The 11,789-nt window shown below is 41.3% G+C and overlaps 2 protein-coding genes across 2 annotated transcripts in view; both read right to left on the minus strand.

Annotated features, from left to right (window-relative positions):
- Window positions 1-499: 499 nt before the first annotated feature.
- LOC146331146 (uromodulin-like) lies at window positions 500-4,861 on the minus strand. Its single transcript, XM_084727405.1, has 7 exons — window positions 4,515-4,861; window positions 4,168-4,376; window positions 3,107-3,258; window positions 2,771-3,013; window positions 2,526-2,685; window positions 2,342-2,417; window positions 500-710 (listed from the first exon to the last, which is right to left on the minus strand). The coding sequence occupies exons 1-7, from the start codon at window positions 4,852-4,854 to the stop codon at window positions 697-699; spliced, it is 1,194 nt and encodes a 397-aa protein (XP_084583531.1). The 5' UTR covers window positions 4,855-4,861; the 3' UTR covers window positions 500-696.
- A 269-nt stretch (window positions 4,862-5,130) lies between these two features.
- The window catches only part of LOC146331147 (scavenger receptor cysteine-rich domain-containing protein DMBT1-like), a 28,883-nt gene continuing 22,224 nt past the window's right edge, over window positions 5,131-11,789 (minus strand). The window contains 9 exon segments of the mRNA XM_084742930.1: window positions 5,131-5,519; window positions 6,410-6,871; window positions 6,919-7,227; window positions 7,365-7,721; window positions 8,607-9,068; window positions 9,116-9,475; window positions 9,562-9,908; window positions 10,788-11,265; window positions 11,313-11,659. Of these exon segments, the coding sequence (XP_084599056.1) occupies window positions 5,131-5,519; window positions 6,410-6,871; window positions 6,919-7,227; window positions 7,365-7,721; window positions 8,607-9,068; window positions 9,116-9,475; window positions 9,562-9,908; window positions 10,788-11,265; window positions 11,313-11,659 (3,511 nt within the window).

Consider the following 11,789-nt stretch of genomic DNA (forward strand, 5'->3'; position numbering starts at 1 on the left):
TATAAACTGTTAGGCCTGTAATCAAATGTATGATCATGAATGATTGAATAAGCAGTCATTTACATATGCTGTAGGTTGGTTATATTTTTGTATCCCAGGTGCTATTTTTAGTGTCCCTGGGACAACAGAACATCCTTAATTTCGAGCACTGAATTTATATCTAATAAAATATTAATATAGGCTAATTATACTGCAATCATAAACAGTTAGATTTTGATAATAGGCTAATAAAATTCTGTGACAAAAAGAATTTTCGATGGAATAACAGAGAAGAAAAACAGATAATAAATCATGATCACTTTTACTGTCATACTAAAATATCCTGGTAACTTTGAAGGTGTTTTTGTCAACTTAACTGATTGAACATAATATAATAAATTCCCCCCTCATTGCTTTATTTAGAACAAGCAAGGTCACATTTACTCACAAATTTTAATTGCAACCCATATATTTATTTATATATATTTAGATCAGTGTATAATTTTTAATATAGAAAAAACAGTTAAGGCACGAAAAAATGCTGTTACTAAGGAGCTTAAACAGAGCCAGCAATGAGCATAGCCTACACAGTGCGGTGACTGGAATGATATCAAAGGGTGATCACAGTCCCTTTTTTCATACAGTATCTGAAATAAAAATATAATAAAATGTGTGTGCATCACTTTGCAGTATTAACCTTCGCACTCCATTAATACGTCAATCCTCCTCCCCTAAAGAACAAGATGGAAGAAAAAAGAAACATGGTTATAACTACAGTTCACAGTGCTGAGATGTTATGGAAGTATATTGATGACAAAAAATGTGAGTGCTATTCAGTCTGCAAGTCAATCTTTGAGAATTTACAGACTTGTGGGCAAGATTGTCAACTGTTTGACCAAGAAGTGAAGGGTCCTCCTGTTGGACCCCTTTTGTCTATAAAATGCATAGATTCTAAAAGACTAAAGTCACATTTTTTGTGTTAGCAAATGATCTCATTTGTCTCATTTGAACAAAATGCTGCCTTCAGAGATCTTGTCAGCCTGGTATAGGGTCATTGGGTTTGTTGTGATCCAATCAGGAAAAACATAACATTTCAAACACAAAATTAAGATAAAAAAAGTTATTATGGGCTGTGGCTACATTCAGAATGAGGCGACTTTTGGAGAAATGCAACCAGATATCTAGTTTACTACTTTGTTGTTGTGGATAGGTGCCGCACGGTTATTTTAATATGTTAGCAAGCTCACATGATTACACAAGGTTTCAGTGGCAGTATTCTGACAATATTGTGTAAATGAAATGATGAAATGTTGAGTTTTTTTTAAATAGGCCACTTTATCTTTGCTAATAATAATAATTATCCAAATTTTTTTTTAAATTAGTAGTAATTTGGGGGCCTCTCTGGCCTACCTAGGTAGAGTCCTGCACTGGGTCTGTATCCGCAAGTACCCACCAGGTTGCATACTGGGTAAAAGATATATTTACAGAAAATTCATGGTTGCTGGCTCAGGTAAAAGTGAACTAATTGTAGGCTGGCAGCAGGTGTTTTTTTTTTTTTTAGAAATCAAAAATGAAAATGATTGTGCAGTATGTTTAACATAAATCTGGTAATTAGTCAAATCATCTGACAGGATTTTATTTTTAAGGCAGACGACAAAATCTGCAAAATACTGGGACGTTACCGTTTCATCTGACAGCAATGCAGGCTAGCTGACAGCTGAAATAGATGACATAGAGGCAAAAATAGCCAGTGGAGAATACCAAATTGTCCAATCCATCACCGAAGGCCAAGTCAGAGTTTGGGAGGATTTTGGTGTGCTCAAAGACTGTGAGAATTACATCATTACTGGATTTGCTGCTTGTAAAAATGAATGGGTCGGTTCTGGTTCTCAGCTTTGCAGGTACAGGCAGGTTTGCAAAACCAGACCTGTGCAGGCAAGGCAGCAAGGCATTGGTCATAAAGATAAATCTCCTGTTATTCTAAATCGTCATATGGTCACCGATCACTGCTTACAGAGGAGCAATATATTCAAAAGCTGACATTATTATTTTGTAGATATGAACTGTAAAAAAAGACATGGTCATGGATATGGATATGGGCGTGTCCTGTGGCAGCTTGCTATCAAAAATAGCTGGCATGCAGCCTTTTGGACCTCAAGTGCTCAGATGCTGCCAAAACAGCTGGAGAAAACTAAAAGAACAGACTCAGAATGGAGTGAATCGAGAATCTGTGCCTGCATGCTCTTAAATGCTGACTTTCAAAATGAGTAGCACTGAGAATCATTTCATGATTGCCAAAATCCTGTCATCAATATAATTCCAAAAGAAATCTGCACTGATACAAATAGGATTTTATACTCACAGGTGATTGGTCCAACAGTGAGATGACTGAGGTCATCTGTGTCAGGTACAGAGCGATATGACCTCCTTCTGCACAACTGTGAGGTAAGAGAGAGTAGAATGATGAGAGACCTATACTCAGCTATAAAACACTGATTAAAGATTGATTCTTTGGAATAAGTTAGTGGATTGTGTGTCTGACTCACTGGAACACAGTTTCTGCTCCTCTTGTCACACAGACTTAGGCTGCAGTGAAGGAAGGTGTACGGGTTGTCAACCTTGGGAGGGAGTACCAGGGCAGAAAAACGAGCACGGAGGGACAAGCCGTTCTCAACCACCGACACATGTCGAGTGTCGGTAGGACACCTGGCAAAGATGTCAGACTGAGTCACTGGGACCATTACACATCAACATAGGCTTTATATTTCACTAAATTAGAAGATAAGCCTACCTGTAATGAATGAGAAAGTATTTCATGGGGTCGTCAGGGTTTGAGGAGTGAGTGGTATAACAGTCCTCCAGAATAACTGCGAAGCTTGGATCAGTCTCATCCACAAACACTCCAACATGCAGAGCAGAGCCCAATGGCAGGGCAACCAGGCCCTCCGGGTAGCTGTCTACAAAGCTGGAGTCACGGAAAAGATGCATGTAGGCTGGAGCTTTGGTACCTGATCCCTTGAGGCCACCTTCAGGGCTGTTAAGAAAGAATGACAATTTATAGGTCAGAAATTCCCTTCAGTGATGTACTACTATTAAGTGTGTTTCAAGATGAAAATAGAAGACTCACAACAGCTGTGGTCTGATTACAGAGTTCAGGCTGGTGATAGTGTCCAAGGGATAGGTGCAGGAGAATGGAATAATCTCAGGTAGAACCAAAGGATCATTGTTTAGAGGGTATAAAAACAAATAGTTGGAGTAGATGGCATGTGTGTTGTTGGTCTGAAAGAAAAAAGATGGCAGTGGTTAACTAATGGTTTAGAGAAACCATCTTTCATCTGAAGAACATGTGTTTAAGACCACTGAAGGATTCATTTGAACAGCCAAAACAAGTTGTTTCTTTCTTCCTCAAAAACTAATAAAGGCACAAGCTATCCAAGATTTGGAAGAAGGGACACACCTTATCCTTCAGGTCTGTATAGAAGTGATTCTCATCTAGCAATTATACTCCAGTGATCAAACCACAGCCAAATATCTCAGCAGAACCGCTTGTACACTGTAGCAAATGTACCTCAATGTAACACTTATAAATATATTGTCACTACTGTTAAGATTTTTTTAATGTATTTTCTGTGAAAAAGGTCAAAATTTAATGTAATGTTACAGTGGTTTTGCCAAGTTGTCTTTAAAGTGCAGTTTCTTAGTTGCACCACAAGAGGGAGCTTCTGCTAAGAGGAGCGCTGGTCATGGTGTGGCTGTGTGGGGCTTCCACCCCTCAGATCCCCTCAGAGCAGCTTATCACAGTTCATTTTTAAGGACAGTGAGTTGTAATGCACATTAAGACATATAAGTCAAGTTATTTCTGTTTAAGTTATGGCAGATTCAGATAGAGCTGAAACGATTCCTCAGGTAAGTAATTTGATTACTAAAAAGCACTGAGGCAAACTTTTTTCTTTTTGGCTTTTCACAGTGTGGTGCAGGCATTTTTCACATTCCATATTTTGACATTTTATAGACCAAAAAAAAGGATAATAAAAAAAAAAAAAAAAAAAAAAAAAATCAATAATGAAAATAATTGTTAGTTCCACCCCTAAGAGACATGGCCTTTGGAAAGTCACTGTAGTCACACATAAGAAAATAACATAGTAGAATAAAGAAATAATCAGGTTTATGAAAGCAATCAATTTTCACCATCAGTACAGTTCCGCAGGTGCCAGCCCGACGTGCCATTGGGTACCACACAATATTATCGTGGACTCTGTATCTGGTACAGTTAGGGGCTGCCAGGTGACCAGAGACTGGGTTCAAACCAGACGACAGCAGGATGTCTGAGCGCACACCAACCATAACCTGATTACGGTTGCAAACAAGCTGAGAGACCTGCAGTGGATGTTGTTGGTCTAAAAAAGAGAAATCTTGAAAAATTAGGATAGAAAATAAGAAAGGTTGGAAAGCAAATGAGACAAAAGCAACAATCTTTATGCATGTCACCATCTAAGACAATGACTGGAGTACTTCAAGGATGTGTGAACATTTACCTTCACAGATGACGCCAGCATCCTCTCCATGGTCACAGTTGTGGGATCCTAATCCCTGATGTGCACAGTCTGTTAGTGATGACTCATTTCCTGAACACAGGACTGTGTCCAACCAGATTGGTCCACTGCCCTGTCCAAAATATGCCATTTTTGGTGCTGACAGAGCCACGCCACAACCCAGCTGTCGACAGACCACCTGAGCGTGAGCCAGTCCCCAGATATCATCACACACCGTCCCCCACTGACCGTTGTGGAAGATCTCCACTCTGCCAGAGCAGCTACTGTCGGAGTTGACCAGCCTCACTGAAAGATTTGGTGGTGCTGGAGCAGGTGTGGGCATAGAAACAGCAGCTGTCGTGTCAATTTAAGTGAAAGAAAAAATCTGTTAACCCACATGGCAAGTAAAGGCTGCTCTGCTACCAGTATTAATGAAGGGAAGCTGTTTCATCAGTATAGCTGTAGTTGCTCATTTAATCCTTATGGTTCCCTTATGTTTGGAAACACAGATTTGTCTGAACACAAATGAACACTACTTTTTATACAATACATACATATGTCCCATTTTGTAGAGGGATATGTTCAATCTACATGTTGTAGACTTTAGAAACATATTGATTTACCCATTGCTCACTGTACAAATATACTGACCTTCACAGATGACACCAGCATCCTCCAGGTGAATACAGTTGTGGGAGCCAAATCCCTGATGTTGGCAGTCTGTAATCATTGACTCACTTCCTGAACAATGAACATCATCGAACCAGATTGGTCCAGTGCCTCCTCCGAAATGTGCAAATCGCATTGCTGACAGAGCCCTCCCACAGCCCACCTGTCGACAAACCACCTGGGCGTCATCCAGTCCCCAGTGGTCGTCACACACCGTCCCCCACTGACCGTTGTGGAAGATCTCCACTCTGCCAGAGCAGCTGCTGCTAGAGTTGACCAGCCTCACTGGAGAACTTGGTGTTGGAGCAGGTGTGGTTGTAGAAATGGTACTGCCAGAGTCTGTTGAAGGTCAAAGGAAAATCTCAGTGAACCCTATGGCAACTGAAGGAGGGAAAGCCCAATCTCACCAGTACAGCTGCACTTGATCATCTAGACTTTAGATTCCCTTTTAATTTAGACAAAATGATTTTAACACAAAGACATGCTATAATTGTATGTGTATATTGGAGTCAATGATTCATTAATTTCTTCCCCATGTGTGAGCAATAACCAGTCCCTCCAGGATTTCACAGGCTTTTCCTTAAATGTTGCAGCATAAAATGCCTGATTTCACAGCACCTTTTCTAAAAAATTGAGATGCATGTTGCTATGATTGGGGCATTTTTTGGAATTAAATTGCGGGAACAAGCAAAGATTGCTCAAACTTCTTCTGTGAGAATAATACACCACTCTGTTCTGAGTATTATGAGTCACCTTACTAAAAAGACTCAAGATTTCAAAAATTCTAACAAAATATGCTACATTTATACATGAAGAAGTGCACCTGAACGGTATTTAATGAAGTAGCTAATTCTTTTTGGAGCTCAAACTCAGTCAACAGCACAAGATTTTAAAATGAAAAAGTGCATAATGCATTGATAAATGTCAGTAACAATGACAAACCTTGTGCTCTTTTCAACACCAACTCAAAAAAAAAAAAAAGAAGAAGTAAATAATAAAATAATGGGTTGGTTCATTGAGATGTACATCGATGATGTTTTTGCGGGGGAATTAAATGAGTAGTGAAACACAGGAAGCTTCAATGATTGGTCAAATTTATGGAAAAGTTGTGGTGATTGGACAAAATTGCAATGTCATGTAGCATTCACAGGGACTGGTTGAATTTGCACTAATGAATTATTGAACTGAATAACAATTTCAGTGTACATAAAACAGAATAACACATGTACCTTCACAAATGACACCAGCATCTTCATGATGTCCACAGTTGTGGGACCCTAATCCCTGATGTTCACAGTCTGTTATCGCTGACTCACTTCCTGAACACTGAAGGTCATCTAACCAGATTGGTCCACTGCCTTCTCCAAAATGTGCCAAGGGTAGAACTGATAGAGCAGTGCCACAGCCCAGCTGTCGACAGACCACCTGGGCATCAGTCAGCCCCCAGAAATCATCACACACTGTTCCCCACTGGCCATTGAGGAAGATCTCCACTCTGCCAGAGCAGCTACTGGTGGAGTTAACTAATCTCACTGTAGAACCCGGTGGTGTTGGAGCAGTGGTGATTGTGGAAACTGTAGTTATCATGCCGATTTCTGGTTCAGCTGGAGAACTTGTTGGTATTGGAGCAGTTGTGTTTGAAGAAATTGTGCTGGCAATTTCTGAAAATGAAAGACAAATATTTATGAATCCACATGGCAACAACTAGTGTCTGTTTAAAACAGAATGACACATTTACCTTCACAGATGACGCCAGCATCCTCTCCATGGTCACAGTTGTGGGATCCTAATCCCTGATGTGCACATTCTGTTAGTGATGACTCATTTCCTGAGCACAGAACTGTGTCCAACCAGATTGGTCCACTGCCCTGTCCAAAATGTGCCATTTTTGGTGCTGACAGAGCCACGCCACAACCCAGCTGTCGACAGACCACCTGAGCGTGAGCCAGTCGCCAGATATCATCACACACCGTCCCCCACTGACCGTTGTGGAAGATCTCCACTCTGCCAGAGCAGCTACTGTTAGGGTGGACCAGTCTCAGTGGATAACTCTGAGGTGTTGGAGCAGTGGTGATTGTAGAAACTGTGCTGTTAATGTCTGCAAGAGGTCAAAGGAACATCTCTGTGAACCTACATGAAAACTGAAGGATGACTCAAATAATATTTTGGTTCAGGTCAGGTTACCTTCACAGATGACACCAGCATCCTCCCCATGATCACAGTTGTGGAATCCAACCTCTTGATGAGCACAGTCTGTTATTGACGACTCATTTCCTGAACACTCAACATTGTCCAACCAGATTGGTCCAATGCCTTGTCCAAAATGTGCACGTTGTGGTGCTGACACAGCCATGCCACAGTTCAGCTGTCGACAGACCACCTGAGCGTGAGTTAGTCCCCAGATGTCATCACACACCGTCCCCCACTGACCGTTGAGGAAGATCTCCACTCTGCCAGAGCAGCTGCTGCCAGAGTTGACCAGCCTCACTGGAGAACTTGGTGTTGGAGCAGGTGTGGTTGTAGAAATGGTACTGCCAGAGTCTGTTGAAGGTCAAAGGAAAATCTCAGTGAACCCTATGGCAACTGAAGGAGGGAAAGCCCAATCTCACCAGTACAGCTGCACTTGATCATCTAGACTTTAGACTCCCTTTTAATTTAGACAAAATTATTTTAACATAAAGACATGCTATAATTGTATGTGTATATTGGAGTCAATGATTCATTAATTTCTTCCCCATGTGTGAGCAATAACCAGTCCCTCCAGGATTTCACAGGCTTTTCCTTAAATGTTGCAGCATAAAATGCCTGATTTCACAGCACCTTTTCTAAAAAATTGAGATGCATGTTGCTATGTGTTTAGAAATGTTTTGGAGTTAAATTGGGAACAAGCAAAGATTGCTCAAACTTCTTCTGGTGAGAATAAAACACCACTCTGTTCTGAGTATTATGAGTCACCTTACTAAAAAGACTCAAGATTTCAAAAATTCTAACAAAATATGCTTCATTTATACATGAAGAAGTGCACCTGAACGGTATTTAATGAAGTAGCTAATTCTTTTTGGAGTTCAAACTCAGTCAACAGCACAAGATTTTAAAATGAAAAAGTGCATAATGCATTGATAAATGTCAGTAACAATGACAAACCTTGTGCTCTTTTCAACACCAACTCAAAAAAAAAAAAGAAGTAAATAATAAAATAATGAGTTGGCTCATTGAGATGTACATCGATGATGTTTTTGCGGGGGAATTAAATGAGTAGTGAAACACAGGAAGCTTCAATGATTGGTCAAATTTATGGAAAAGTTGTGGTGATTGGACAAAATTGCAATGTCATGTAGCATTCACAGGGACTGGTTGAATTTGCACTAATGAATTATTGAACTGAATAACAATTTCAGTGTACATAAAACAGAATAACACATGTACCTTCACAAATGACACCAGCATCTTCATGATGTCCACAGTTGTGGGACCCTAATCCCTGATGTTCACAGTCTGTTATCGCTGACTCACTTCCTGAACACTGAAGGTCATCTAACCAGATTGGTCCACTGCCTTCTCCAAAATGTGCCAAGGGTAGAACTGATAGAGCAGTGCCACAGCCCAGCTGTCGACAGACCACCTGGGCATCAGTCAGCCCCCAGAAATCATCACACACTGTTCCCCACTGGCCATTGAGGAAGATCTCCACTCTGCCAGAGCAGCTACTGGTGGAGTTAACTAATCTCACTGTAGAACCCGGTGGTGTTGGAGCAGTGGTGATTGTGGAAACTGTAGTTATCATGCCGATTTCTGGTTCAGCTGGAGAACTTGTTGGTATTGGAGCAGTTGTGTTTGAAGAAATTGTGCTGGCAATTTCTGAAAATGAAAGACAAATATTTATGAATCCACATGGCAACAACTAGTGTCTGTTTAAAACAGAATGACACATTTACCTTCACAGATGACGCCAGCATCCTCTCCATGGTCACAGTTGTGGGATCCTAATCCCTGATGTGCACATTCTGTTAGTGATGACTCATTTCCTGAGCACAGAACTGTGTCCAACCAGATTGGTCCACTGCCCTGTCCAAAATGTGCCATTTTTGGTGCTGACAGAGCCATGCCACAACCCAGCTGTCGACAGACCACCTGAGCGTGAGCCAGTCCCCAGATATCATCACACACCGTCCCCCACTGACCGTTGTGGAAGATCTCCACTCTGCCAGAGCAGCTACTGTTAGGGTGGACCAGTCTCAGTGGATAACTCTGAGGTGTTGGAGCAGTGGTGATTGTAGAAACTGTGCTGTTAATGTCTGCAAGAGGTCAAAGGAACATCTCTGTGAACCTACATGAAAACTGAAGGATGACTCAAATAATATTTTGGTTCAGGTCAGGTTACCTTCACAGATGACACCAGCATCCTCCCCATGATCACAGTTGTGGAATCCAACCTCTTGATGAGCACAGTCTGTTATTGACGACTCATTTCCTGAACACTCAACATTGTCCAACCAGATTGGTCCAATGCCTTGTCCAAAATGTGCACGTTGTGGTGCTGACACAGCCATGCCACAGTTCAGCTGTCGACAGACCACCTGAGCGTGAGTTAGTCCCCAGATGTCATCACACACCGTCCCCCACTGACCGTTGAGGAAGATCTCCACTCTGCCAGAGCAGCTGCTGCCAGAGTTGACCAGCCTCACTGGAGAACTTGGTGTTGGAGCAGGTGTGGTTGTAGAAATGGTACTGCCAGAGTCTGTTGAAGGTCAAAGGAAAATCTCAGTGAACCCTATGGCAACTGAAGGAGGGAAAGCCCAATCTCACCAGTACAGCTGCACTTGATCATCTAGACTTTAGACTCCCTTTTAATTTAGACAAAATTATTTTAACATAAAGACATGCTATAATTGTATGTGTATATTGGAGTCAATGATTCATTAATTTCTTCCCCATGTGTGAGCAATAACCAGTCCCTCCAGGATTTCACAGGCTTTTCCTTAAATGTTGCAGCATAAAATGCCTGATTTCACAGCACCTTTTCTAAAAAATTGAGATGCATGTTGCTATGTGTTTAGAAATGTTTTGGAGTTAAATTGGGAACAAGCAAAGATTGCTCAAACTTCTTCTGGTGAGAATAAAACACCACTCTGTTCTGAGTATTATGAGTCACCTTACTAAAAAGACTCAAGATTTCAAAAATTCTAACAAAATATGCTTCATTTATACATGAAGAAGTGCACCTGAACGGTATTTAATGAAGTAGCTAATTCTTTTTGGAGTTCAAACTCAGTCAACAGCACAAGATTTTAAAATGAAAAAGTGCATAATGCATTGATAAATGTCAGTAACAATGACAAACCTTGTGCTCTTTTCAACACCAACTCAAAAAAAAAAAAGAAGTAAATAATAAAATAATGAGTTGGCTCATTGAGATGTACATCGATGATGTTTTTGCGGGGGAATTAAATGAGTAGTGAAACACAGGAAGCTTCAATGATTGGTCAAATTTATGGAAAAGTTGTGGTGATTGGACAAAATTGCAATGTCATGCAGCATTCACAGGGACTGGTTGAATTTGCACTAATGAATTATTGAACTGAATAACAATTTCAGTGTACATAAAACAGAATAACACATGTACCTTCACAAATGACACCAGCATCTTCATGATGTCCACAGTTGTGGGACCCTAATCCCTGATGTTCACAGTCTGTTATCGCTGACTCACTTCCTGAACACTGAAGGTCATCTAACCAGATTGGTCCACTGCCTTCTCCAAAATGTGCCAAGGGTAGAACTGATAGAGCAGTGCCACAGCCCAGCTGTCGACAGACCACCTGGGCATCAGTCAGCCCCCAGAAATCATCACACACTGTTCCCCACTGGCCATTGAGGAAGATCTCCACTCTGCCAGAGCAGCTACTGGTGGAGTTAACTAATCTCACTGTAGAACCCGGTGGTGTTGGAGCAGTGGTGATTGTGGAAACTGTAGTTATCATGCCGATTTCTGGTTCAGCTGGAGAACTTGTTGGTATTGGAGCAGTTGTGTTTGAAGAAATTGTGCTGGCAATTTCTGAAAATGAAAGACAAATATTTATGAATCCACATGGCAACAACTAGTGTCTGTTTAAAACAGAATGACACATTTACCTTCACAGATGACGCCAGCATCCTCTCCATGGTCACAGTTGTGGGATCCTAATCCCTGATGTGCACATTCTGTTAGTGATGACTCATTTCCTGAGCACAGAACTGTGTCCAACCAGATTGGTCCACTGCCCTGTCCAAAATGTGCCATTTTTGGTGCTGACAGAGCCATGCCACAACCCAGCTGTCGACAGACCACCTGAGCGTGAGCCAGTCCCCAGATATCATCACACACCGTCCCCCAGTGACCGTTGAGGAAGATCTCCACTCTGCCAGAGCAGCTGCTGCCAGAGTTGACCAGCCTCACTGGAGAACTTGGTGTTGGAGCAGGTGTGGTTGTAGAAATGGTACTGCCAGAGTCTGTTGAAGGTCAAAGGAAAATCACCACTCTGTTCTGAGTATTATGAGTCACCTTACTAAAAAGACTCAAGATTTCAAAAAATTCTAACAAAATATGCTTCATTTATACATGAAGAAGTG

This window comes from Lutjanus erythropterus, chromosome 2, assembly GCF_056507025.1.
Source record: "Lutjanus erythropterus isolate fLutEry1 chromosome 2, fLutEry1.hap2, whole genome shotgun sequence".
NCBI classification, from domain to species: Eukaryota; Metazoa; Chordata; class Actinopteri; order Lutjaniformes; family Lutjanidae; genus Lutjanus; species Lutjanus erythropterus.

Excerpts from the sequence above, each read along its gene's own strand:
- LOC146331146 (XM_084727405.1), bottom strand. The coding sequence starts at position 4,854 with ATGCCCACACCTGCTCCAGCACCACCAAATCTTTCAGTGAGGCTGGTC. Across the intron at positions 2,686-2,770 it reads TACTTTCTCATTCATTACAG|GTGTCCTACCGACACTCGAC; the intron begins GTAGGCTTATCT and ends CATCTTTGCCAG. Across the intron at positions 2,418-2,525 it reads GGAGCAGAAACTGTGTTCCA|TTGTGCAGAAGGAGGTCATA; the intron begins GTGAGTCAGACA and ends CTTACCTCACAG.